Raw genomic sequence first — 27,991 nt, 5'->3', positions numbered from 1 at the left:
TTATTTATTTATGTTTGCTAAAAGCGTGGACAGACCTTTTTGTGGTGTTTATATATTCCCCCGTCCTGAATCGGTTGCACATAAACCTGCTGCCTTCCAGCTTGAGTTTAAGCTTGCAGCTTCTTCCGGGTTTTTTTTCACCCCTCTCATTGGAATTTTCCTTTGGCGCAATGCATAAAGCTCAGGTGGTTTGCGCATGAGTAACTTTGGGAGGAGGGTGGTCAAAGTTCCAGGTACAAAGTCAACAAACAGCCACAGTCTTAAGATGAAGGAACCTACCACCACCTGCTCTGTGAGTATATATTTTTGACTGATCGCACAACTTCCACATTCAAATCAAATGTGTCAGGTACTCACGGTGTATTATTTATCACTTTTCAGTATCACCAGCTCTATCAAAATGCGAAACAATATTCAAAAAATGGGGAATACTTCTGCAAAGAGCTCATGTCCGTTTTCCAGCAAAGGTACGCTGACTGTGGTTAGAAAACACCTGAGTCGCTTTAGGAGTTACTGTTTGACCCAGTTTTATTTCTTCTTCTTCCTTGCTGCAATCTTTTTCCTGTTCCAGGGCAGAGTTGGAGCTTACTTACTCCAAAGGCCTACAAAAACTCGCGGGCAAACTCATCAGGGCCTCCAAAGGAATGTCAAACAAGTAAGGGTGACACTGTCTTTTGTCAGTTTTGTGTTTAACATGACCTCTTCCTGGGACTGATTGCCATACACCGTACAGGAATAATAGTGTGATGAGCAAAAACATGCAGCCACCAAGTTAGATGTGATCAAAACACAGGCAGGTGTCAGGCTAATTAGCCCACAGCTCTAACCTTTTCATGCTGGCTCCCCACTCAGTTCCACCCACAGTGCCTGGTGTCATGTGTCAGATGAGATGTACTCAAGAGCAGACGCCCACAGGTAGTTTTCAACCTGAGTTCAGCTCGAGTCTGCGCCAGTCGAATGATTAAACAAATGTTATCTTGAGCTGGAGTTTAAATGCAGATTTATGTCTTCATTTCAGATCAGTAGGAAATGCATTTCAGCAGGAAGCAATTCTGGAAATACGACAAGTCTTAGACGAGCATAATAAGAGGAAGAGGCCTGTATGTAATTCAGTCTTTCCTTTTATCAAAATCTCTCTGCTACAGTTTCCAGTGATAGCACAATATGCCACTCTTTTCTAGCTTGACAGTGCCATTGAAAGAACCGGAAAGCTTGTTACTGCTAACTGGAGTGAGCAACTGAAGGTAAGGGCGTGTTGTAAACATATACAGGGACAGAAATTGGCTTTGGTGGAGCTGCTGAATCATAAATCCATAAAATGACTGTATCTGCAAAAATATGTTGACATGTACAGTCAGAGAATTGCTATAATGTGGATACCTGCAAGAATGCATTAGAATGTATGCAGAACTCACAGGTCTGATATAAGCTTTAATAATATATGTGTTTGAACAGTTGCATGCCATTAAAAGGAGGGTCATGCTGAGGAATTATGATACTTTACGATTTGGTTTGATGGCACATTATAAAGTCTGGAATTGTGACCAACCATAACCATTCCTCCCTTTCAAAATGGGTAGATTTATCATTAGTCACTGTCATGTTTGGCCTTATCAACCATAATGATCATGCATAAAACGACTCTGTTGTGACCGTTTCCAGGAACTGTTTGGCTGCAATGCAAATCTGATATAAAGCTTTTTTTTAACACGTGACACATTCGTTGAAAATGTTTTGAAAAATAACAAAATAAAATAATAAAATAAAATAATAAAGTGTTTTTGTAGCTATGAGTGTAAAATTTCATATCTACAAAAATAAACTCACAAGAAGCCAAGATAAATGATTTATCTTTCAAATTCAGTCTATCCCTTTTGACACACAACATCACAAAGTAGTTGTAATGTTATTTAAAGTTCATACTAATATATTCATTTGATTTCTTCTTTCTAAACTAGATCAAAAAGAAATTAATTGGACTAACAAGAGAACACGAGGATCTGTTCAACTTTGTTGAAAACAACAAACACATCTCCACTGAGAAAGAAAAACAGAAGGTACAGAATGTGTCATACTGTTTTCATCACTGCAGTCTTTTTCACCACGGGGGGGATACTTACTGGAAAAAGCTGTCAGCATGGTTGCTAAAGTTTTCTCTCTGTTCTTGACTCCAGATGCTTAACAGGCTGACTAAGTCAGCAGAGATGCAGGCGCGGGTGGATGAGGAGTACTTTAATATCAACATGGAGGGTCATCAGATGAGACTCAAGTGGGAAAACACATTGAAAAACTGCTACCAGGTGGAGAAAATAGTTTCCTACTTGTCATTTTGTGGGCATTTAGCTGTTCCTCTTATTAAGAGTGGCTCTTTATGAGATAACGGGGCTCAGTGACGTAGTCAAGAGTTTTTCATTAGTGTGAAAGATTTCACTTCTGATTGGTTCCAGGAAACTCTGAAAGCACAGCTTATCTCCCAGGACAGTATGTTCTGTATTTTGAGCACAAAAACCAGACGTGAATCCAGTTGAGAACCTCTGGGAAATTATGTATTGATGCCTAAATGCTGGGGATCTTCCAGGACACCATCCACAGTCTCATCAGAATGGAGTCATAAGCATTACTGAGCCACAGTGTGACTCCGGTTGGATCGGCCTGTAATATCAGGTTTTAACTTTGCCAGTTGGTGTAATCTTCAAGGATGGTTGATGATTATGAGTTCTACTAACCGTGGTTATGTCATTTTGTTCTCAGTGAATTATGCAACATACATTTCAGTAGCGAATTTTTAGCTTACATTTCTTTCATCAAAATCCACTCTGTGCAGCAGTAGACATTGAATGTATTTTCAGAGATTCCCACATTTATTTAGTGTACACGTTGTTTAATAAGGACACAGTACCAGAACTTGAGGCTGCTGGCTTAAGCCTGTGATCTTTCTTTTACTCTGCACATGGTCTTTCCACACATTATGACCTGAATCACTTGGTGCATTTATTGAATTTATGGGTTAGATGGCAATCATCTAACTCAAGTGCATATATTTGCTGTTATGTGCTCCATGGTTTAAATGGCCAGGAGATTATCTAAACAAGGACTTTCTCACTTTCTGCTCTTTCAGATCATACAGGAGCTGGAGAAGCAACGGATTGAACTTCTAGGCAACATCCTAAAAAGATATAAGCTCCAAATGTACAGCTTTGGACAGACCCTCAAACATGTGAGACATCCTGACCACCATCGTCCAGTAAACGTTGAATCACTGGTACATTAAGGATATTATATCACCTATGCATACTTGTGCTACCTCTAGGGCCAAACACAGATAGAACAGGCGGTCCAAAGGGTGGACACTGATAAAGACATACAAGCCCTGGTGGAAGAGAACAGAAACACCACTGAAGATCACAACGTCGAGTTTTTGATGGCTGATTATTTCGTAAGTCTTTGGTGTCTGAGAATCTGCTGTTGCATTTCAAACCGAAGTATTTTTTCCTGCAGGCGGTCATCTCTGCAGGGGGCATCTTTTTATGTTAGTGTGTGCGTGCTGCAGATAAAAAAGTTACTGGTAGGGCCTGACAGAAATCCTGTACCGTGATCTACTCTATATTTACTGTTACATAAATATAGCTATACATATATACAACATATACGTTTTTTAAAGATGTGGCTTCTATGGGAATATGATGGTAACCTGATTTCTGATTTAATAAAATGTAGTTACTGTATAGGGACATGTACGATTGGGGTGCAACATGCAGCATGTCTGAAAAGTTTTCGGGACGAATTCAAAGTTAACATGCTACTTTTATTCCCTGTAGATTTAACCATCGATGGTAGATTTAAAAAAATGTTTCTGATTTAATAAGTGACCAGATATCTATGCTCAGGAGGAAGACAGCAAATCATTCATGGACAAAGACAGAAGAAGAGAGGCAATCAAGCTTAAACTTCAGCGCCTCGACGAGAATATTACAAAAACAAAGAAAGACTGTGAAGGCAAGCTGTGTTACGCAACTTTTAAAATAAGAAGTAAAATCATTTGCTGTTTTTCTGTCATTCTAATTCTTACAATGTGTCGCAGGAATTGAAAAACTTATGAAAACATACTCTGAAAATCCATCTTTTTCCAACCAAAAGAACCTTGAGGAAACCGAGCAGCAGCTTGATGAGGTAAATAGTGGACAGTAATGCCAGAGTGGATGTGGATTTATACTGCTGTGTGCTGTTTGATGTTTTCTTCAAACAGACCATGAATCCAGGGTTCCCAATTGCTCACTAATGTCAACTCATGTATAGAATACTCTAAAACTGGATCTCCTGGAGGCTACTCATTACAAACTCTCTACATCGCTGTCTAAATTAGAAGGGAAACCAAAGTCCCATCACCGGTTCAGCAACAGTATTCTGAAATGGAAGGACAAGGTAAGATTTCCATTATGCAGCCGCCTTTTGTTGGCACAAAGGATTTGTAGCTAAAATGTGACTGGACTGAATCCTCAGCTTAATAGGAACAGACTTGATAGAGGGTTAACTTTAATCTCTTACTCTGCATACCCCATACATATCTATCAGTAACATATTTAAAGCAGATTAACTGGAACTATAGTGGAATATTGGTTTTACTGGACAGATGGTGCAAGTAAGAAACAGGATCTTTTTGATTTTCCCAGAAATAAAAGCACAGTGTGCACAAGATTCTTCCCAGTATCTGCTACCTTGCATCTTCAGTACTCCATCACCCTTCCTGTCATTCACACACATGTATTCTGTTTTGCTTCTACAGGCTTTCATTCCTCTCCTTCAATACTTCCACCTGCTAGCTTGTTGATTAGATTAATATTTAGCATCAACTGGTGAATCAGGTTGCTGGGGCAGGTGATTTGCTGGGGCAACAGGCCTATCGTAGCTGGTAGTTTGGTATCGCATCAATAAATATACTTATGTTTGGTTCACATGTAGAGGCAAAATGTTTTTACTTGAGATAAAATATTTGCCTGTTTTTTTCTGAATGAACAAGATTATTTTTATTCTATATTATTAGGGATCCTGTCCTTTCCTGTATCTCGTGAGTCACTGCATAAACAGCATGAATGCATTTCTGATGAATCATCTTACATTCAAAATCGGCTCATAACATTACCACCTGCAGTACATAAAGACACAAACTGTCTCGATGCAAAGCAAATTACAGCTAAATTACACTAAATTGGTAGGTAGGACAGTTTGCTTGCAGGAAAATGAGCAAATGAGAACTTCTCTTGTTATTTCAAGTTATCTTATTAAATTGGAAAAACACCAGAAATAAAAAGACTGGAATATCAAAAAGGCGAATTTTTTATTTTATATTACATCGTTGTACAGTTCTGTGTTTACGCTTCTGTAAAGACAAATGCTGTAGTTGAAACCCTTTCTTCTGTTCAAGGACTGTGAACATAGTCTAGTTCAGCTGGCTCGTCCAGTCAGACTCAGGAGGACACCCTTCAGATCCCGGCAGTCACTGAGAGCTTCCATCATTTACAAAGGACCACCTCTGTTTGTGGCACAGCAGTCTGTGGATCCTTCAAAAAATGCCACTGACCAGGTCAGTTCTACAAGCCCAACACAGGAAAGTCAAACTGCAGAGAGTGGCAGCACTGTTAATGGAGTCTTGGAGCCTCACACGGAAGAGGACAAAGGACAAGGTAATTCATTTACAGAGCACAGATACAACTGTTTGTTTAAAATTACAACATCTGGAAATTCAGGAAATTAAAGCACTAAAAACAGTTATTTTTAGCAGATAAAACAACCCCAGAGTTGTGCAGTATAGGAAAATGCAAGGCCATTTACAACTTCACCCCTGAGCACGACGATGAACTGGCTCTGAACGAAGGTAAGTGACACTAAACCTGAGTTTACTAAAAACATTTGCGTTTCTTTAAAGCAAAGATTTAAAGTTTAACTGAAAAAATCATGTTTCACAGGAGATTTACTAGACATTTATTCCAAGGAAGAAAACGGCTGGTGGTTTGGCATGCTGAACGGGCAGATGGGCCATTTCCCATCAACCTATGTTGAAGAGCTACCTCGGTTAAGCAGCATTAAATCATCTGATGCCTGACCGACCCTGAATCAAATTCTAACCACAGCGATGCCAAACATTCATTAGAAACTTAGTCTGAAAGGAACAATATCTGTGTATGCACCGATTTTAATTTGGTTAATTATTCAACATTTGTCACATTCAGTTCTTGTATATTTATGAAGTGAGATGTACATTCAGCATCTTAACACTGCCTCCTGGGTATTTTGTAATGCTCCTAGGATTAAAGTTGAACATAACACTAATATCAAATAACAAGTTTTTTCATAATTTATATTACACTCGATACAAGGTCGACTAACACGAGGCTTTAATAAAGAAGTGCTTTATTACATCATTGATGTCTGTAGCACGCGTAAAAAAAGAGATTTGTAACAAACAAATAAAATAAAACTGTTTACATCAATGTTTAAGTGGTCAGTTCCTTATTATTCAGGATTAAAAGGTAAGCAGTTGTCCAAATGTCAATTCACTCGCTGGGCCCACGTCCTCATTTTAGGTTTGACAGCGTTATCGTAGATAAAGGTGAACGGCTTGGACATTCATTGAGCTGCGGTTTGAGCAAGGCCTCGAAGGGGACTGGCGTGGTCCCGCTCCTTAAATTCATATACTTATCTCCAACAAGAACTCGTCTGAAATGATGCCAAAAAAAGAAACTTAATCTTTTTAATAAGAAGAATTCACACGTGTTAGCTACTGAGTACAAAAGAGTATTTGAAATTCAAATCTAAGAGTCCTGAAGTTGACTTTTTATTTAAAGATTTGTAATCCTCCACTGATTACTCCATTGAATCCACTGTGCTTTCTTTAGTCCAAATTGCAGGGAGAATGTCACTGCGTGCTTTTCATCCTTCCCTGCGTTCAATTTTAGCGACGCGTCTGAGAGATAAACTCCTTCCTCACATTTGCCAGGAATGCTGGTAAATTATTGGTCTCCTGAAGTCGCTTTTCCAAGGCTGGCAAACACTTGAGCACGGGGTCACTGGAGACAACTGTAAAACAGAAAAAAAAACAATGACTGATTACAGTGGATGCAATAAAAGAGTGAGCCACAAAATATCAGGTTAAGTGTTCCAATGTTTCTCTCTGGTCTTATTTGAACCAATTTTACAAACACATTAAATATCAGTGTGTTTTTTTGGTCTTCCTATAGCTTTTTAAATAATAATAAAAAGCTCATATCTATATTTGTGAATCTGTTTGAAATTAATACACAGAAATACTATTACATTACACAGGGTTGTGGGAAAAAAAAGTAGAGGTATTTAACTTACTCTGGTATGATCCGCTTTCATTAATCCCCATCGTGATGACATAGGCGCTGTCTGGATCAGAGGGGTTGATGTTTCGAAAAACAAACTGCAACTTTTCACCTTTAAAAGTTCAAAACAAAGTTCTTGAGTCGTATCAGAAGCGGCGTGTGTCACAAGGTGAAATCGCAACAACCAGCTGACCATCATTAAGTTGCACAACACTTTTTCAGTAACAGTACACATGTCCAGAGTTTCTTCACGATCTGATTATATTCACTCTGAGCTGTGCATGTCTTTATCGTTAATGATGATTCATACAAGCATAAATATCAATCAGTTCACCATGGTAACAGGAATATGCAGAGCAGAGCCTTCATTTTAATCCACCGAAGGTAAAAATATTACTTTACGATTATAGTCTTTCTATTCAATGCATTCAACTCAACCATCAATTAACAATTAAGCAGTTTGTAGGTCAGAATTACTCTAGTTTGGATATGTGCATGCAGACAGCTTCAGAAACATAATGAATGTGGTTCCACTGTTTTAACTAGTACTCATGTACTGAGTATTTATTCCATTCCGACAAAAAAAATCAAAATAATTATAATATTGATTATCACTTCTGAATAGCTAGAGCTTTTATCCTTATGGTTGTTTTATTTTAGAAAGTATCATAACCATATCAGTCATGATCAGCCTAAAAGGAACAGCAAGACCAAAACCTCTTGCACAAAAATCTGTTACAGATAACATAAACAAGAGTCGACAAACATATGTGTATCAAAAATGCATGGTTTTTGCATACCTTTAACCAGCTGTGTTTTGCCGAGGATTGTTCGTACCTCCAACCCCAGATGATCCTGAAAGACGAGTCTGGCTTTTTGGAGATTCTTCAGTCTGTCTTTGTTTGCTTTGTATTGAGATTCAATCACTGAAATGTAGGCAGAAAAAATAAGTGTACTATACAATACAGTCACAGTTTAATATTTAATTTATACGTTACAGCATCAGTGTCACAATCACACAATCTTACGTTCTTTTCTCTTGGTTTGTTCTTCTTTAAGCTTCTCAATCTTCTGGATAATGTCCTCTTTCTGCATATCCTTCTCCTGAATCTCAGATATCACTTCAGATATTGCCTGTCGTTTCTCTTTTAAAGCCACTTTTTTCCGTTCGAGGTCTACGAGGCAAACATTGTGTCAGTACACAAGTTGTGTCAGTACAACTAAGTCCAGAGATAAAGTGAAGATGCGGAAGCAGCATTACAAACCACCATTTTCACATGTACACTTGAACTCAGCAGTATGACCTACATTTAAGGTACATGCTAATACTGTGTGCCTAATTTACTGAAACTCACCTTTTTTGAATGTCTGTATTGTTTCAAACAATATGTCATCATCCTTACACTTCTTTAAACACGTATCTGCAACAGAAAACATTTATTATCAGCCATATCAGACAACTCTAATCAAGTAAGAAAATATGTATAATGTTGTAATCCACTGTGCTGGACGATACTCAGACTGTCTTAAAACACTCCAAAAACACAACTTTGGACCTAGTTGTTATTAAACCTGTAAGACTAAATGTTACTCATAATTAATATTCTTTCTTTGACATGTTTGCCTTTATTGGATAGTGAAGCAGTGAAGATAGGAAAGTGAGGGAAAAAAGGGGACAATAGGGTGTCTTAAAAACTAAAAAGTCCATGTGCAATTTATTTTCTATTGAAATAAAGGATATTAATAATGAAAACAAGCTGAACAGATGTTTGTATATGTAGTTCAACATTAAAAATAAATTTTAAAAAAACTTACCAATTGCTGACTTCACAAACTGCCTGTGGGATTGGGCCAACTCTGCCGTTGTGTCTATTATGTCTGTGTATGTTTTAAGCTCCTTGTTGTGGATCTCCTCCATTGCACTTGTAAACCTATCGCTCATGTTTGGGTCAGTGATGGACATCACGGTGCTTTGTTATGAATCTGTGGTAAAACACAAGCACAATTTTCACTGCAGAGCCAGACAACTGTAGTGGTCGGTCAACACTGGCGCAGAACAGAATACAGAAAAAGCTGCTCAGAGTAATTTATTTGTCCAGGATATGAGTGTCGCCCACAATCAAAGACATTATCACATAATGATGAAGATGAAATAGTAATAAAAATCTATAAAGAACATTAGAAAAAGAACATCATAAATAAACAGCAACAAGTAACAAAGTTGTGAATAAGACATGAAATTAATTGCAGTTAATTGGTTTTGATTTAGCGTACAAAGCAGTCAAATAAACTTTTAATTGAATTTTTTATTTTATTGTGAGTTAACTATTTTAATGCTGAACGCGCTCTCAATGCTGCTGTTTATTTCTAACATGAAGTCTGTACATTAGAGCTCTGAAACTTGGAAATGGATGGATGGAAATGGATGGAAACGAACATTAAGGGTTACTCTGTGTGCTCAGCTCTGACACTTTCCTGTAGCCTAAAACGAAGATGAGACCTTGCTTTGTGAGCAGATTAAAATGAAATTGATCTAATCGATTGAACAGGTATTTTTGGTGTTCTCTGTATTCTTTGCTCTGTTTACAAAGCTGTGTAAACAGCTTCCAGCAAGGTAAAACAGCCTTAGCAGCAGATTAAAGATAAAGTATAAAAACATTTCTTGCATCATGTATGCATGTAAATCACAGAATCTGATGTACAGCTACTGCTTAACAACTTGCACACATTCCCCCAGCAGAGAATCTACACGGCTTTTAAGACATGCTGTAAATAAAAGAATCTGAGAAAATGTGGCACTTTCGGCCAAAACATTGCTTCATAATAAACCCCTCAGGCGGCTGTGTGTAATCTAGCAGTGTATTCTTGGTAAATTGTTAATTTTATAGTTGTTAGTGCTCTAGTAAACTTTTTTTTCCTTTGGCTTAACCAATGTACAATGACCCAGACGTTATGGAGATAAAAGCAAGATTAAAAAGTACAACAGTACAGAATAGGCTGTGCTGTACTGTGTTGTATTTACATTAATATTTTAAAAGACTTATAGTTATGCACTGTGGCTGTTATTTCCAGCAAACAATGACACCAAAACATTTCAAAGCATATCAAAGAGTACAGCTGAAACCATCGTCAGTTAAAACAGTTTTAAATGTTTACTGGCATAATTAGTTATTTAATTAGTTCACAATTGACCTGTCGCTAGTAACAGCTGGCTTTATTATTTAAATACAACATCCATCCATCCATTCGCTACCGCTTATCCTTTTCAGGGTCGCGGGGGGTGCTGGAGCCAATCCCAGCTGTCATAGGGCGAGAGGCGGGGTACACCATGGACAGGTCGCCAGTCTGTCGCAGGGCTAACACACAAGGACAGACAACCATTCATACTCACATTCACACCTAGTGGCAATTTGGATTATCCAATTAACCTATCCCCACAAACTGCATGTCTTTGGACGGTGGGAGGAAGCCGGAGTACCCGGAGGGAACCCACGCAGACACGGGGAGAACATGCAAACTCCACACAGAAAGACCCCGGCCTGATGGTGGAATTGAACTCAGGACCTTCTTGCTGTGCGGCAACAGTGCTAACCACCGTGCTGCCCACAAAAATACAACATTATTTGTGCATATCGGACAACCGGTGACGTAACAGCTACACCAAAACCTACTAACAACATTAGCATGCCAATGCTAACGTTAGCCGGGGGAACATTAGCGGTTAGTTCGTCATCGATTAGCTTGCAAATGAAACCAAAGGATATTTTACAAATGTGGCTTAAACTAGTCAGTCCATTAACGTTTCCGTGTAACACTCACATGTTTTGAAGAGAACTCTAGATTTACGTCTTGCTGTTGCGCAGGTCGTTATTTTCAAAAATCCGCGGTCTAAACGTAGGGGGCGGGCACTCAACGACAACCGGAAATTACGTTAATCATTCATATTATTTCCTCTGCTTTCAAATGAGCTAAACACTGTTATGTTTTTAAACCGAGAAAACATGGTTTAAAAATATTAAATAGCCCACTCCTCTTGCTAAATTTATATTTATAATGATATATATAATGTTTTCAGGATGTTTTTTGCTGAAACGATATCCCACCTTGTGGTCAGTATGTGGAAGTTCAGATGGATCCGAAATTCCGTCCAAACTATATAAAACAACATTATACTTTTTTCAGTATTTGTGCTCTGATTAGAATGGGAAGATAGCTGAATGCTAACAGATGTACTCAGTGAACTCTACTGTGCCAGATGCCAGATGGGCTGTGTTTTTCTCTTGCAGCATTATAGGAAGTTCATTTTGTTGCTACGTTCACTGAGAATGAGAATATTAATGAGGCTGAAAGGATCCAGCAGGTTACGTGTAACTGTCTTTCTTCGTGTGTACAATGGCTAATATTTAACAATTGTAAAAGCAATGTTCTGTGAAAAATCTAATGTCTACATGCTCAGGGTGTAAACAGTTTTGTAACATGTCTTAAAATGCTGAGCCCTAATGGCAACATTATTTTATGTTGGGTTCAAAGCAAAGATGTTGCAGTTGTTGCCATGGCTTCATTTAATGATTTATGATACCAGGTTGATATAAAGTTCCTGAGGTAGGAAAGGACTCACGGTGCTTTAGCTGGCATTGAAGAAGAAGCTGTTGCAGTTGTGTACATAGATAGGGAACCACATGGATTTTGTCTACAGCTTTGGTGTGCAGGTTATACAGTACCTGCAGAACAACTACTGGCAATACCATGACTTCATTGATTTTGTGTCAGTAGTGGGTGACCCTCGTAATATTTTCTCTGTTTATTTCCCTCTCTGGTTCCATCTCAGTCACAATGTTGGCACCAAGATGATTTGGGTGGCTGTCATTGGAGACTGGTTCAACCTTATTTTTAAATGGTAAACCTACTCTTAGGTTAGCATTTGTATCTTTATTTTATGTATTTCTGAACTTTATTCTTATATTTTCTTTTGCAGGATTTTATTTGGGCACCGACCATACTGGTGGGTGCAAGAAACACCCTTCTACCACAATGATTCAAAACCACATTTGGACCAGTTTCATATAACTTGTGAAACAGGGCCAGGTTAGTATGCATGTACGAGTCAGGACTTAAAACTATTAAAGTGTAGAAAACTTTATTTAATGTTTTTCTGAACAGGCAGTCCATCTGGTCATGCCATGGGCTCATCATGCGTGTGGTATGTGATGATCACTTCTGCTTTAAATTTTGCTCGGCCTTCCCACGCCTCATCTGTACACAGCTTTCAAAGGTGAGAGGTTATATACATCTTTACAATTAAATTAGTTGTCTTGTCTTTTTTTAATATGTATTATTCCTACAGGTTTTGTCTTCTGAGGTCCTTTTTGTGGATGACTTTCTGGGTCATTCAGATAAGTGTTTGCATCTCCAGGATTTTTATTGCAACACACTTTCCACATCAAGTTATCCTCGGTGTTTTCACTGGTGTGTTCCACTCTGCTGTCAAAAAAATATCTGATATATCTGTTGTTTTGTGTTCGGACTAAAGACCTTTTTTCTTTCTTTAATGTGTAGGCATGCTGATTGCTGAGGCCTTTGATCACATCCCCTCAGTCTACAATGCAAGCTTGAAAGTTTACCTCCAAACCAACATTTTTCTTTTCTCTTTCGCTGTTTGCTTTTATTTGCTCTTTAAACTGTTGGATATCGATCCCATGTGGTCAGTCAGCAAAGCCAAGAAGTGGTGCGCTAACCCAGACTGGATCCATCTCGACACAACGCCTTTTGCCGGTCTGGTTAGAAACCTGGGAGCCTTGTTTGGGCTGGGCCTGGCAGTGAACTCTGAGATGTTCGTTCAGAGCTGCAAAGGGAAGAACGGCTGCAAAAGTATGTTTAAACTCATGTGCGTGACTGCAACGCTCACATTTCTGCAACTGTACAACTTTATTAAAATGCCCACTCACAATGAGGCTCTGTTTTATATACTGTCGTTCTGTAAAAGTGCTTCAATACCTCTCGGTGTGGTTGCTGTTATTCCTTACTGTGTTAATTTGCTCATCAGAGAGCATGAAGAGAGGAAGCTAGCTTAGACTGTTGAGCAGCTTTCAAGTTTTACAATATTACCCCCAACACTTATTGATCAAGGATATCAGCAAGGTTGAATGGTAGTGTTGGCAAACAAGTGTAAATATGTATGTGTATTATGGAGGTAATCACACGAGACTGAAACAGTGTATGTTTAAAAAAGTTGCATTTGTGGGTTTGAATAGCATGTTTTGAAATTTCCATTTGCTTGATCTGTTGCTTACCTGAGTCCATTCTATGGTGTTTGTTTTATATGTAAATCACAATAACTGTAAAGACTGTTCAATTTCTTATTAAAGAGTTTCTTTGGGACATTATACAACCCTGGAATCATTCGGGAGATGCTTTTGCCTGAAGTGTTTTCCCATTTTTTCCTTACGAATATCCATCCTTTTTAGGGTTTACGTCCGTGTTTAAGAGGTTACACACAAATTAGAGCACAAATGGTTTTTGAAAACTTCATTTTGACAGTTTACATCACAACAGCCTGAAACAAAACCAGACCTCCAGATTTTATTGTGACCTGTTAGCCCATCAGTTCTGTGTAAAAGTCAGCTAGATAACAAGTAAGATCCCTTACCACTGCAGCTCAGATGAAAGAACAGGTGAAATTTTAGATTGTCAGAAATGACAGTTTATCGATATTTATATCATGTCAGAAATGTCAGTTATAAAAGTATCATTTTTAGTTTTTAAGCACTTTAAATGTATGGACATACAGCTTGCTCTGCATGCATTGAATAATCTCTTGTAGCTCTCTTCAGGAAAACTTAGATATTAATCAGCCAAAATAAGTGAAGCAGAACAGAAGCTGTGATGTAACTAGATTAGGCAGATTAGGTAAACTCCCCAGCAGAACGTATTTCCACGTTTTTCTCCACCATCCCGGGTTGCTTAGCATCCAGCGGCACCTGAGGCTGGCTCTGAATTATGTAACTGTCCTAAGTGCGTAGGCTCCTCATTAAGCCCAGCTCGAAGAAAAATCTGTGTGCCTGGGTGCTTTATTATCAACTGGTACTGAGGGTGCAGCAACAGAGAACCACTCAGCAGCCTGAACTCTGTCCACTCCAGCTCCAGCATAGTTAATATAAATATTTATGAAAACTAATTTGCCTGAGAAAAGAATTTTCTTTCAATACAGCTACAATTTAAAGGAGAACTTGCTTTAGGTATAAAGACCTCTGTTATTGGTTATGTTTAAATATAAAATGAAAAAAAAAAAAGATTTCAGCACCCATGAGCAAAATATTTCCTCCTTACAGATAAAGTACTCTTTCTGACCTCCAAAGGTCCAAAGGTCCCAATTAAATGGTGGTTAGCGCTGCTGTGTCACAGCAAGACCGTCCTGGGTTCAAATACGTTTGCCAGATGGGGCCTTCTTTCTGGGTTAGGTTAACTGGCAATGAATTGGCTGTAGGTGATAATGGTTGTTTATCTCTCTGTATTAGCCCTGTAGTAGACCTATAACACATTCACTGTGTGCCCTGCCTTTTGCTCTCTGGGAGCTAGGATGGACTCCATGCTACCATCACATGAACTAGCTGAGTAGAAGAAAATAGATGCTTAAATATCCATAATAACTTCTATATGTGAAGTTTAAAACAATATAGTAAGATGTATTGTTTTAAACTGAAGAGAAATGTTGATATTTTGGTAAGAAAAAGCCGTACCAAAACATTAGAAATAGATTACTTTAATGATTGTATTATTATACAATTTTAAAATATATATATATATATATTTAAAAAAAAAACAATAACTGTGGTTCAGTGATACAAACGTGGCTTAATACATGCAAAAGTCTTTATCCTCATCTTCTTCATTTATAAACACTCATTACAGGCAAATAAATATACAAAAAAGAGCTTTATCGTCACATAATTAATTGATAACAAAAACAGATTCTTGTGCGGTTTAGATCATTCCATTTGGTGTTATTTGGCAAAGTTTAGATGTGGAGTCGGTGGTATCCCAGTACTTATGGACAGATTTTATGGAGTTAAGTATATTAAACGTTTATGTGTCCTTCATAGTTTGGGGAAACCTGGAGATGAGTATCACTATTTATTTGAATATAGACAGAAATATCTGCCTGTATATTTTAGGTTAAGACCAAATGCTTATGAGATGGAGTTAATTAGCATTAAGGATATAATTGTACAGAGTAAACTGACAAATTTTGTAAAGAAATTGTATCTGTATTTGGACATGGGAGATTTGCTGATAGATGTGTTGATTTTAATGATGATGATGATGATGTGTACTGAAGAAAAGAAAATTTGTAGATTTTCTTTTTTTATCCTGGGAGGAGTTTTATGAAAACGAAGTAAAGTTGTGCATTTAAATGAGCAGGATATGAGGGACAATTTTCCAAATGGTTCAAGTTTGCAACTAAACGGCTCTGTAAATACAACAAGCTCAAATAATTCTAGCTGATCGGAGCACCTGTTGTGACCAGTTTGTAATAGGCGCCCCTCTTGGCCATGAGTTTATCATGTGTGCCTTGCTCGATGACAGCTCCATGAGACATCACAGCTATGATGTCTGCAGTCTGGATGGTTGACAGCCGGTGAGCGATGACGATGCAGGTTCGTCCTTTTCTTGCCTCATCCAGAGCAGTCTGCACGGTCTGCAGGACAAAAAATCTCTGTCATCAGCGAGTTCCTTTTGTGTGTCATGGATATATGATATGGATGTTTTGTCAAACTTTCATTTAAAAGACTAGATTAGAGGACTTAAAAGATACCTTTTCACTTTCAGTATCCAGGGCAGACGTGGCCTCATCTAACAGCAGGATCTTGGGGTTCCTGACAATAGCACGTGCAATAGCGATGCGTTGTTTCTGTCCTCTTGACAGCTGCGAGCCCTGGGCACCAACCTGAGTCTCATATTTCTACCAGTTTGAAAGAGAGAGAAAAGCAGCAAGTTATACTCTAAGTTCACCACAAGTCATCTTTAAAATGTGTGTTTGTTTGATTTTTTTTAGGATAGTAAACCTATACTAAGTGCATTTAGCATCTGGAAAACGCTTGTCTGCACATTCTGCCAGTTACCTTCTAAAAGGAACTACAGGCAATCAACGTCACATTCAATTTAGCTTTAATTCTGAATTTATGCTTAGTTCGCTTACTCAGCTTTCTTTTTAATCAAAAAATGACTGACCGGACAACATTTCAAGTCATTTCAGTCCTACTCACATCAGGAAGCGTCATCACAAAGTCGTGAAGATAAGCTTTCTTAGAAGCTTCAATAATCTCCTCCATGCTGACACTGCGGGTGTTATCTCCATATTGTATGTTCTCAGCTATACTGCAGTCAAACAAAACTGGCTCCTGGGACACTATCCCAATCTGAGATCTTAGGAAAGGCACATTGACTGAATGAGATGGGACGCCATCAATCACCTGAAAAGAAAAGGTGACACAGTTACAACAGAGCGAATGGTTTTGCTCACACTGAATACATTTTGTGTATCTGAAATTAACATTTAAATCAGTCAACACACACCACTTGCCCTTCATCAGGGTCATAGAACCTCTCCAGCAGTTGAACGCTTGTGCTTTTCCCGCAGCCGCTGCTCCCAACAAACGCCAAAGTCTGCCCGGGCTTCACAGACACACGGAGGCCCTTCAACACCTGGGTGTCCGGTCGTGTCGGATAGGTAAATTTGCAATTAAGGAAATTTATTTCTCCTCTGAAGTTTTTCTAAAGATGGATGACAAGATTCACAAAAGTAACACGGGCTACATCTTAAAACTCATGAACCATTTCAATGTACAGTTATTGACATTCACCAACCCATATCTCTCCATCTGACTGGCTTATGCTGATTTTAGGAACTCTGTCCAACAATTTGAAAAACTGGGCAGCAGCAGTTTTGGCTTTGGCATAATCTGGAGTGAACGAGGAAGCTCTGCCCAGTGCTGTCCCACTGATCACGACTGCTGAAATCACCCTGGGGAAACACATGACCACAGTGTTGATGTTTGGCAATCACATCACAAAGTTGAACATGTCAAAAAGCAAGATTTTTACCAACCTAAAAACAAACATATATTGCAGACCCTCAGCCCTGACCAGGAAGCCTCCGTATCTAAATGAAGCAGCATAAGCCAAAAAGATGACACACTGAGCAAAGCCAAAACAGAGCCCATAGATGTTGGCTTTCTTCTTGGCAGACTTATAAGGCAATTCAAGTTTCTGCTCATACGAATCCACAAATGAGCTCTCTTTGGCCAAACCTGCAATGGTTCTGATGTTGGCAAGAGCCTCACTGGATACCTGTGGGAGAGAAATCACTTAACCGCAAGAAATTCAAAGCTGCCTGTGTACTGGTGTGATATTAAAATGGAAGATGAGCTTACCTGACCTGCTTCTTCCATTGCCTTCTTATCTTCATTTGCAAAACCTGTCAGCATCTTGGCTTGGAATACCCCAGACAGCCCAATGAGCGGCAGGAAGCACAAAATTACCAATGTTAATTTCCAGCTGAAGTAGAAGGCAATGATGAAAGAGACTCCTATGCTGGTCACTGAGTTAACAATCATGCCAATCTGGGATCCCGTTGCCTACAGAAATTATTCAAGCATGTTAAAAAATATTAAAAAACAAGATTTTAATTGTAAAACCAAACTGTGAAAACAATCCTGTAGTTTCCTACTTACCCCCTGAACCATGGATGCATCTGTGGCCAGTCTGGTGGTCAGAGCTCCAGGACTGTTTATAGGGTTATCAAACCAGCCAATCTCTTGTTTCAACATGGCCTGGAAGCCCACTTTTCTCAGGCGGCGCGTCAGAAGCTCTCCAGATTTAGCAAAAGAATATCCCTGTAATATTAAATGTGCACTGTAAAAAAGCCATAAAATACAGTATTGACCCTCTAACCACACATTGATTCTTACCATTACTCTGTACTCAGTTCATTTTAAAATTGATTTATACAGCGCCTAATCAGAACAACAGTCGCCTCAAGGCATTTTATATTGTAAGATAACCCCTAACCCTATTTTATCCAATCTGCTAACCTTCTTCAGAAAAATTATGGCCCTTTTTCCCTTCCCATGGCCCTTTAACATAAACCAGTGACACACTCCGGGGCCTGATCAACCCTGGCAGGGCCTCTTTGGATGACGGTGTCTAGTGATAATGGCCGAAACACCCGATGAATCCAAGGTCCACTACTGACGATGTGTCCCAAATTTTAATATGATAATTTAGATCAGATCTCTAATCCCTAAACCTAACCAAGGAAAAATGGCAGATTATCTTGGGTAAAAGAACGAAAGTTGAGGCACACAACAATGTGTGCCGCTGGTAAAGTTTCTGTGCTGCTTTTCCTCATAACAGCCATCCCCCAAGATTTTCTCCATTTAAAGCAATGCATTGTCAGGGATTGTAACATCTAGTCCTTTTAATGAACCCGATTTATGATGACAATGTCAGACCTTTGGATCTTGTACTGTGGTTTGAATGGTGTTTGTGTGTTTTCTGTTGGAGAGGAAAGCAAATGTCCCCTCACTGGTACATTAAAGATTTACTCTGCTCCACTCTAATTTAATAACGCTACCAACAGTTTTGTTTTGTTTTTGGTATTTATGTTGCCTTTGCTTCTGTGCAGTAAAGAAACCACAGTATAATTAAAACCCACGTTGCCAAGCCCCACCTGTTTTAGCTATCTTGACTCTGTTATGACTGCTTTCATGGCACGCGCAGGCAATTCAGTCATCAGATAGCCACACACATGTAGAACATGTGCAGAAAGGCAGGCGTTGTTCACATGTCGCCTGTATAATTCTTCATTTTTGTCATACCTATCACATTATTGCAGTTCATCTTCTTCTAGAGACATAAACAATTTCTCCACAACTGCTATTCTAGATTATGTTTTGTTTTTAATATGTCTAAAATTGCAACAGCATACCTGTAAAAACTGTGAAATGAAACTAGCCACGGCCACGATGCAGAACAGAACACATATCCCATTGATCTGTTTCCTCTGTTCATTCAAGTCCTGAATTGCAAAAGTCTGTAAAAACAAATACCGGTGAAATATTTTAGCCCATGCTCAAACCAGCTGTACATGTAAAAGATGACATGCGTTCTTCATGAGAACAGCTCTTACCCCAAGAATCTGGCTGAACAAGATGGCATATATGGGGTTGACAGAGCCATTGACCGCAGCTCCCAGTGAGCCAAGCAGCATGTAGGGCCATTCCTGCTGATTGTACTTAAGGATACGTGCAACTGGAGCAGGCTCTACATGTTCTTCCACATCATTTTGTTGCTGTTAAAAGATATGTGTAAGGACCATTGTTTTTCATAGAACAGTTATTAATTGTCTTGGCATATTACATAGCACGAGAGGAATCTCTGTACATTTTCTGATTTGATATTCGTGTCCGTAGCAATCTTGAGGCTGCCTGATAGTGCATCAGGGACAAAGTCATTTGACAACTGGCTCCAAGATCGCAGCCGCAGAGAGCTCCTGCAGGTGTAATATAGAGAATATCAAAGTATTTTCTTACTGATGATCTTTTCCCATGATCTCCTTCAAGTGGACTTACTGTACCTTTTACTGGATCTACGGCTTCCACGGCTAAACCCCCCTGCTTTTAGATCAAAGTCTTCTTCAGGAGCTTCACTGATCACATCTGGAAGTAAAACAATCAAGCATTAAAGTTTCCTTTGAGATTTGACAAACACAAGAAATAACTATAACATACTTTAAAGGATTTCCCCTTTGAAATGCATTTAATGTTTGGCCTTGACTGAAGCCATTAATTCAGCATAAGCATAGGTCCAGTTCTTTTGTGGCATTTAAGCTGCATATGGCCAAGACAGCACCACAGCACCAAAGCTGTAAGTGTCATGAACAACCTAAGGCCCAAACCTTTTGCTATGTTGCTATGTGACTGAGAGCTTTGAAATGTGCTCTTTCAACCAGGCAGGAAGGTCTTATTTGCATGCGATAGTGTGGAACAGCACAATAGGAGGTGTACATGGTGTAAAGGGTGCAGAACTTTTAATTATGCGTCATCACAATGTAAAGCAACTACACTCTCTAACTGTATCAGACAAACAACAGGCAGCCAACTTGTTATCCTGAATTTCCAACCGTGCATGACAATCTCTGTCTAGTCCAGGTAAATATGTCTTCAACAGGGAAAAACATACAAAATGAATTTGAGAAATCACCAAAGGTTGGAACATATTCTCTATCAGATTAAATTTAGTTCTAAATTTAAATGTTTAAATTTAATTTAAATGTTCTACATCATATTCTGGACATATTTGGGCATTTGATTTTGTTTAACATTTGAAGATTATACCATAAATTTTGATCCACGCATTTTCATTTTCTTGTACCAAAAGTCCAAATCTAGTAATTGACAGACCACATGAATCCTACCACTAGTTGTGTTGGTTTGGCCTTGGCTTTGCAGGGTGACCAGAGTGAAGTAGACGCCTTGCTTCCCCAGTAACTCGCTGTGTGTTCCTCTCTCCACAGCCTGCCCGTGCTCAAATCCTATAATAACATCTGCATTTCTAATCGTGGAAAGACGATGAGCTATAGAAATCGTCGTCCTGCCTGTGCGCACCTGCAGATATGGTTGTTATTAGGGTGTCAGTCCCCTAAACAAGATGCTAATGAAGTCAAAATGTATGAAATATAAAAAATGGCTCACGTTATCCAGTGCTTCCTGGACTACAGCTTCACTTTCATTGTCCAGGGCAGATGTGGCCATATCCAGCAAGAGGATCTTGGGGTTTCGGATGAGCGCACGAGCTATGGCAATACGCTGCTTCTGCCCTCCGCTCATCTGGCCTCCACCTTCACCCACCATAGTTTCAAATTTCTGGAGTATAAGAGTAAAATTACAGCACATGACTGTAAAACTGCTGTAACTTCTGCAATTGTGCTGTATATCATTTTTAAATGTACCTGTGGTAGCTCCATAATAAAATTGTAGGCATTAGCCTCTTTTGCCGCCTGGATAATGTCGTCCACGGTTACTCCAGGTCGACCAAATCGGATGTTCTCTGCAATGGTGGTAGCAAACAGCACTGGCTCCTGCTCAACAATCCCAATTAGAGATCGTAGCCACTGGATGTTCAAAGTACGGATGTCATGACCGTCCAAAGTCACCTAAGAAGGATATTTTATTACAAGACGTTACAACAAAGCCCCCAAACATCTCATTGCCTGTGTCTGAAAAGTTTCTCAGATAGTTACCGTTCCTTCCTTTGGGTCATAAAACCTTTGAATGAGCTGGACTGTGGTGCTCTTTCCAGATCCACTTGGTCCAATAAATGCGGTGGTTTCTCCTGCTCTGATCTGCATGCTCAGATTATCTAAAATCTGAAAAAGGTTGTTGACTTTCAGTGCGTGTAAAACTGAAACATGACAGAACAAATATCAAGCAAAGAATGTTACCTTGACGTCAGGCCGGGATGGGTAGTAGAAAGTGATATTGTGGAACTCAATATCACCTTTTACTTTGTCTAATTTGTGACCTTCTTCTGATAGACAATCAATTTCCGGTTCCTGTGAAAGTAGCAACAAATAAACTTTATTCATTATTTTAACATTGACTAATTTGGTTCTTCTGGTTATGTAAGTTAGCTGGTTTTACCCGGTCAATTGTCTCAAAGATACTCTTTGCAGCAGCGCGACCAGAAGCGAAGGCCTCCAGGCACGGTGAGGCCTGGCCAAGGTTCATTGCTGCCATGAGTACACCAAAGAAAACCTAAAACAAACACAGCAGCATTAAAAGTCAGCAGTTTTCCATCTTTGTATTCTACAGAGTATTACCATTTAGAATTTAATATTTCATACCTGAATAAGAGTACCAGCCGTCATCTCCTTAGTGTCGATGACCAGTTTAGATCCGTACCAAAAGGCCAGACCATAGCAGAGGAAAATGATGCACCACAGGTATCCCTGAAACACTCCTATGATTGTTCCTTTTTTAACTCCCCAATTTTGAGCTTCCACAAGGTTTCTGTCATACCTGTGCAAAATTTGTATTTTAGCATCATTACAAATAAAAGTATTAGCATTTATATTGTACTACAAAATACCTTTCAGCTTCTTTTTCCTCCCCTCCAAAAGCTGCTACCGTTCTGATGGATGACAGGACCTCATCAGCCACGGCCCCTGCCTTTGCATAGGCTTTAAGCTCTCGTCCTGTCAGTCTGGCCACAGCCTGCAGGAACCAGGAAGAAAAATGCACAAAATAAAAACATATCAAAGCTTAAACATAACAGGAAAAAAGGTATCTATCCACCAACTGCCAACTGACTATCAAACGCTTACCATAGCCATCAGTCCAGCACCTATACCTATCAGAGGGCTCACTGCTATGACCACCAGAGTCAGCTTCCACCCACCAATGAACCCAACCATGAAGCCAAAAACAAATGTAGAGATCCTCTCAATAAATATAGACACCTGATCAGCAATGGCACTGTTAATCTTGTTGATATCGCTATAAAAAGAAAAAAGCAACAGAATGTGTAAAAACATGTTGAGCAAAACAGTGATAACAGGCTGATCAGCAGGCAGAGAGAGACACAACGTACTCAGATATCCTCGTGTTTAGTTCACCCACAGAGTTGCAGTCGAACCATCCAATCTCCATTCGCATTACTTTTCTGAAATAAGTCTTTCGAATTCTCTGTGTTTGCTTTGCAGCCGCCGTCACCCAGAATGCAATCTAAAATGTGATTTTTTAAAAAAGACATCACATTATACAGACACAAGCCATGCATTTTCAGAAAGGATTTAAACAAACTCCATATTTTTATTCTTTAATTCAGGATTACTCCTTATTCTGGTTCTTGGTGCAGCTCATCAGTTTGTCCACTACCTGAAACAAACCTTTCCCTTTCAGGAAACTTTTCTTCTGATTGGCTGCCCTTTATATTGAGAAGGTGTGAGCAGCACATGGAGGGGGGATGCTGTTCTTACACAGCCATGAGCCTGAGATGACCGTGTTAAAAATACCCTCTCTCATTAACAGCACAAAGGCCAACAGCTGATAGTAAATGGTCTTAAATTGAGTGCTAAGTGGATGTTTGAAATTATTCACCAGAAGCGACAAAAAAGAATCAAAAATTAAAGCTGAGTATGTAACATGCATACTTACCTGAAAGTAACTAACAATCAGAACACCGAATCCAATCCCAACATAGTAATACGCAAACAAGGTCATCTGTGCTTCAATATCCACCCTACCAAGAGAACAAAAATGAGTAGCAGTAACAACAATAACTCTTTACTGTAGCAACAATCTCATCTGGAATAAACAAATGACTTACCCGCAGTAGAGTGTGGTGTTTTCATCCGTTTCATACACGGTGTCGTTAACCCAGTAAATAGTATTGTTGTTGCAAGTCTTGTTGGGATCTTTCAGCTCTTGGACCTCGCGCTCATAATCCACAAATGTGTTTGTCATCATGCCATAAACGAGGAGCATGAGCGGTGAGGCTGCGCCGTGTACAAGGGCACACACACTCCCCACCACCATCATCACGATGTCTTTCCAAGTGGCAAATCGGAACTGAAAATGGGAAATTGTGGATTTGTGCTTGTAGGAATAAAGAATGTTTCGTGCTTATCTACCTTTTTTTTTTATCATTCAAGAGCAAAGGTAAGGAAAAGAACAAGCTTTTATAGAGTCATGGAAAAAATATTTACCAGCTGAAAGTATCCAACACTCAGAGCATTTTCTTTTTTCTTCTCTTCCCTGTAAAACATGTAAATAACCTATGACTGTAAATGACAGAAAAACTGCAAACACATAGCATGTTAATGTCTCCCAACCCAAACTTACCCATTTTGACTGTCATCTGAAAAGAAGGGAAATTATAATTAGAGTAATTGCTTAGCTTTTTTAAGCAAAACTATTAGTAAGATATATGTAATGATATTTAGTCCTTTTTTTTCCCACTAAAAGTAACTCACTCACCTTCTTTATCTGCAAGTGGGGGTGATGTAAGACTGACCTTCTTCTTCATTTTTGTCGCTCTGACTCAGGCAGTTGTATACTTACTTTCTGTGGATAGAAAAGTTAAACATTGGAATAAATATCAGTGTAACTTAATATACTTTAAATGTAATGTAAATGAGGCAAGTTACACTGTATTTTATTGGCACAAACAGACAGGAAAAAGGATGACATGATCTGCTGAGAATTCAATAATTTCAGACAAGCTGATAGCATGTGGGTTGAATTAACTTCTTTTTATCGTGCTGTCTTGTTCATTGTTTTCAATTTTTATCCAGCTGCTTGGACATACGAAGGACAAGGGAAATATTTCAGCAGCACATTACTCTGCACAGGTCAGGATACCAATATAAATGATAAAAGATTAAAACACAACAAACAACATGAATAAGTATTAATGGGTTTAATAAACCACTCTGGGTCTTAAATCAGTGTATCAGAATCCACATACCTGGACTTCTTGGTGAATCTCTGCTTTCTTACGAAACCCACCAACAACGCTGAGGTTCTTCAGAGGAATGTCCTATCTCACACTCAGGTTAACCTATGCCTCCCCTTTTATACTATCTACTCCTCCATTAGACTGATAAACGTCAGCAATATTTGCTGACATTTGCAAGTCTTTGCAAGACAAATTTTAACTAAGTGAAGTCAGTTTATGCCTCCTGCCTCTAGGCTGATTCCTTTATTTTAAGAACAAATTCTAACATTTTCAGAAATTATAAGGTTATGAAAGAAAAAGAAAAGAAAACATCCTTTAAGGCAAATGTATTAACTTGTTATCAGAAGTGATTGTAAAAAGGGTTTAATGACCGCGGGGACATTCATTATGAGTAGGAGTTCAGTCTGTAATTTGTGTCTTTGTGAAATTTTGATCCCCACCTTTCATTAGCAGTCATTAAAAAAATTCTTTACAAAACTTTTATTATTTGCAAATTTCAATGAACAAGTGAGAGCGAAGAAATAAGCTAATTACAAACTCTTCTACTGCTAATTCTAAAGAGTGAGAAGGAGTGAGGATATAGGGGTTAGCGTTTGTGGGATGGTGATGAAGGGCCTGGTTTTGGAATTTGCTCCTGCTTTACAGCAGCTTATTGTTCACAACACCGGTGATTGATAATAGCACAGGTAGGACAGGGCTCCACTCCGTCAGAGCTCCTGTGTTCTTACACTCTTACCCAACTTACACTTACAGCTACTATTCTTAAACGTTTAAATACTTTAAATAATGTAATTGTTAGTGTAAAACATAATGATGAAATGATAAATACTTAAATAGACAGTAATATGGGGCTGAGGCTCCTGGAAAAGACTATGAAATAATGGAAATTTACCATCAGATAAAAATACCTAAATACAGAAAATTTCTGTATTTTTACGAGATAAGACATTAAAATACACTTGTTTTAGCTTTATATTTACATGAAATCTTGTGAATTTAAACAGGCTTTGTTAATAAAATATAGCTACACGTGTAAAAACAATGAAATCACCCCATAATGTGGTCAAACACTCATCTAGTAAAATCAGTGGAGCCTGAAATTTCAAAAACGTATTGTTATTAGTTGAGCTTTATTGTGTAATTGTTTTTAAAGAATTGTGTTAAAACTTTTATTCCATAATTAATGTAAAAATATATATATCTACACATTAAACAAAAGTCAAAATACTTTTATTAAACTAGTAACTGGGTTTAAAAATACAGCATTTACTGTTCATTTTGGATTATATGAACAGTATAATAGGTTTTTATGTGTGTTCAAACAAAAAGTTAATGGATTTACCCTCTTACAAATATCCAGAAAATGTTATTATAATTACAGTATACTGTTATTTACAAAGCTTATCGAGTAATTACTTATGGATGTCAATATTGAAAGAGCTGAGCTTAATGAAACACTAACTTTACTTTGTGTAATAATGCCTTAACACTACTGCAATATGACATTAATACTGTTGAGTTTGCTTTAGCTGTCCTTAAAAACATTTGACAGTTTAAAGAAATCTGCAGCTGTAAAACCACTTGACCACTTGAATGATGATATTGTGTTTTATAACATCAGCTTTGTACCATAAGGACACGCTTCGTTCCTGTGCCTCAACATTTAATTCTGGTAGCAAACAGAAAACGACAGAAAACTTCTCACAATAATACAAATGTATTAGGTTGTTATCATAAGTGATTGTAAAAAGGGTTTAATGACCGTGGGGACATTCATTATGGGTAAGAGTTCAGTCTGTAATTTACAACATCATTGTGTAATTTTGATCCCTGTCCTTTATTAACAGTCATTAAAATTGTCTTCACAAAACTTTTATTATTCATAAACTTCAATGTACAAGTGAGAGCGAATGAAAAAGCCAAGCACTAAATGTTCTAGTGCTAATTTTTAAAGCTGATTATACTAATTTTTTTTTATTGTTGATTGTTCTCAACACAGGTGAATGATAAAAGCACAGGAAGGTCGGGGCTGTCAGAGCTCCAGTGATTAATCTTACATGAACACCTGCTATCAAATATTCTTAAATAATTACTGTACTTTAGATTTAAATGTTTACAATGATAAGTCTTAAACAGTTAGGACACACTTACTTCCTGTCCCCCAACACTTCATTTTGTTAACAAATAGACCACATCAGAAAACTTTTATAATAATGTGCTATAAAAAACAAAACTGTTCTTTTTAAATAGCTTTTAATGAACCATAACAAACACACAGAATTGAAATGAAAAACCCTAAATTTAGAGTCACACTGAACATGGCAAGTTTCCCTGGTGCTGCAGACACTTCAAAGGTGTTTGGACACCTGTTATTTTTCAATCTAGGTGCAACTGACAACAGGTACAGTTAAGATTTGCTGTGAAAAAGTGCAGGTGTAGTCTAGCTCTACCAGGATAACACATAGGTGCAAGGTGATTTTCTCTGTCTAAAAGCACAGAGAAAATCTAATACATGAGGAATGGAAGACAGGAAAGAACTGAAGAAAGGCATCAACTAAGCTTTGGGACCAATGTCTTTGTGCAGAGAGGAAGACAACAAACAATGCCAGTCCTTTTAGTGAAACCTGTGCTCACAGTCCAACACCATGCAAATTGACCAACATTCCTCAGAGAATACCAGAACTGGCTGGCATGCCAGTCTCTTCACAAATGAGAAGAGGTTCACATATTTCTTAGGGGAAGATGACCGCCAGCCATCTGCTCAAAGTGTTCTTCTTCCCTTTATCATCTTTCCTTTTATCTTGAAGGCAGCTGTTGAATTAAATATAAACATAAAGAGACAAATGACTGCTTAAAAAAGAAGTGAGAATCGTTTTAAACAGGAATAATAATGATGATGCAGTAAAAATGATTAGAATTAACACTGAAAGACTACATGGAGGGAACACTGAAGGAAAAACTTAGTTTATTATCAAGACTGCATTAACTAGTGCTTTTCAAAAGTATCTATAAAGGTTTCCCTGCAAAGTTTTACATTATGACACAAAAGATGCAACTGAAGGTGACAGTGAGCAAGTACCAATCACCAATAGCAAAGCTATTGGTGATTGGTACTGCTATTACTTAGATTT

The 27,991-nt window shown here is 38.4% G+C and overlaps 4 protein-coding genes across 11 annotated transcripts; 2 read left to right on the top strand and 2 right to left on the bottom strand.

The window, feature by feature from the left end:
• The first annotated feature begins 176 nt into the window (after positions 1 to 176).
• nostrin (nitric oxide synthase trafficking) lies at positions 177 to 6,100 on the top strand. Of its 3 annotated transcripts, none has more exons than XM_004557678.4 (16): positions 177 to 292; positions 382 to 467; positions 572 to 655; positions 853 to 915; positions 1,019 to 1,100; positions 1,182 to 1,244; positions 1,959 to 2,057; positions 2,175 to 2,300; positions 3,119 to 3,217; positions 3,311 to 3,436; positions 3,888 to 3,996; positions 4,082 to 4,170; positions 4,297 to 4,422; positions 5,423 to 5,681; positions 5,780 to 5,872; positions 5,964 to 6,100. In XM_004557678.4, exons 1-16 carry the CDS (start codon positions 197 to 199, stop codon positions 6,098 to 6,100), a joined length of 1,737 nt encoding a protein of 578 aa, XP_004557735.2. In that variant the 5' UTR covers positions 177 to 196. The 3 variants fall into 3 exon arrangements, with proteins under 3 accessions (XP_004557735.2, XP_004557734.2, XP_004557737.2); XM_004557677.4 differs by having other exon boundaries at positions 5,777 to 5,872; XM_004557680.4 differs by lacking the exon at positions 853 to 915 and having other exon boundaries at positions 5,777 to 5,872.
• A 72-nt stretch (positions 6,101 to 6,172) lies between these two features.
• spc25 (SPC25 component of NDC80 kinetochore complex) lies at positions 6,173 to 11,298 on the bottom strand. The gene is made up of 7 exons (XM_004557675.4): positions 11,163 to 11,298; positions 9,159 to 9,326; positions 8,699 to 8,764; positions 8,372 to 8,518; positions 8,144 to 8,269; positions 7,357 to 7,455; positions 6,173 to 7,074 (listed from the first exon to the last, which is right to left on the bottom strand). Exons 2-7 carry the CDS (start codon positions 9,304 to 9,306, stop codon positions 6,950 to 6,952), a joined length of 711 nt encoding a protein of 236 aa, XP_004557732.1. The 5' UTR covers positions 9,307 to 9,326; positions 11,163 to 11,298; the 3' UTR covers positions 6,173 to 6,949.
• LOC101467105 (glucose-6-phosphatase 2) lies at positions 10,679 to 13,716 on the top strand. Of its 6 annotated transcripts, none has more exons than XM_004557674.2 (6): positions 10,679 to 11,063; positions 12,172 to 12,240; positions 12,319 to 12,428; positions 12,504 to 12,615; positions 12,688 to 12,809; positions 12,900 to 13,716. In XM_004557674.2, exons 2-6 carry the CDS (start codon positions 12,191 to 12,193, stop codon positions 13,412 to 13,414), a joined length of 909 nt encoding a protein of 302 aa, XP_004557731.1. In that variant the 5' UTR covers positions 10,679 to 11,063; positions 12,172 to 12,190; the 3' UTR covers positions 13,415 to 13,716. The 6 variants fall into 6 exon arrangements, with proteins under 6 accessions (XP_004557731.1, XP_012776397.1, XP_076731129.1 ...); XM_012920943.3 differs by lacking the exon at positions 10,679 to 11,063 and adding an exon at positions 11,247 to 11,452; XM_076875014.1 differs by lacking the exons at positions 10,679 to 11,063; positions 12,172 to 12,240 and adding exons at positions 11,247 to 11,452; positions 11,630 to 11,703.
• Positions 13,717 to 15,175: 1,459 nt separating this feature from the next.
• Positions 15,176 to 24,987, bottom strand: abcb11a (ATP-binding cassette, sub-family B (MDR/TAP), member 11a). Its single transcript, XM_004557682.3, has 28 exons — positions 24,870 to 24,987; positions 24,380 to 24,466; positions 24,245 to 24,260; positions 24,109 to 24,157; positions 23,730 to 23,971; positions 23,558 to 23,642; positions 22,992 to 23,125; positions 22,726 to 22,897; positions 22,491 to 22,615; positions 22,246 to 22,420; positions 22,043 to 22,156; positions 21,844 to 21,954; positions 21,643 to 21,768; positions 21,352 to 21,555; positions 21,095 to 21,265; positions 20,818 to 21,007; positions 19,978 to 20,059; positions 19,785 to 19,893; positions 19,531 to 19,692; positions 19,330 to 19,434; positions 18,074 to 18,235; positions 17,774 to 17,977; positions 17,449 to 17,690; positions 17,208 to 17,364; positions 16,917 to 17,114; positions 16,607 to 16,813; positions 16,156 to 16,302; positions 15,176 to 16,038 (listed from the first exon to the last, which is right to left on the bottom strand). Exons 2-28 carry the CDS (start codon positions 24,426 to 24,428, stop codon positions 15,838 to 15,840), a joined length of 3,939 nt encoding a protein of 1,312 aa, XP_004557739.2. The 5' UTR covers positions 24,429 to 24,466; positions 24,870 to 24,987; the 3' UTR covers positions 15,176 to 15,837.
• Positions 24,988 to 27,991: the final 3,004 nt, after the last annotated feature.

The sequence above is a fragment of the Maylandia zebra genome, linkage group LG16, assembly GCF_041146795.1.
Source record: "Maylandia zebra isolate NMK-2024a linkage group LG16, Mzebra_GT3a, whole genome shotgun sequence".
NCBI classification, from domain to species: domain Eukaryota; kingdom Metazoa; phylum Chordata; class Actinopteri; order Cichliformes; family Cichlidae; genus Maylandia; species Maylandia zebra.
Note: the sequence above shows the minus strand (reverse complement) of the source record. Positions and strands in the feature narration are given on the sequence as shown.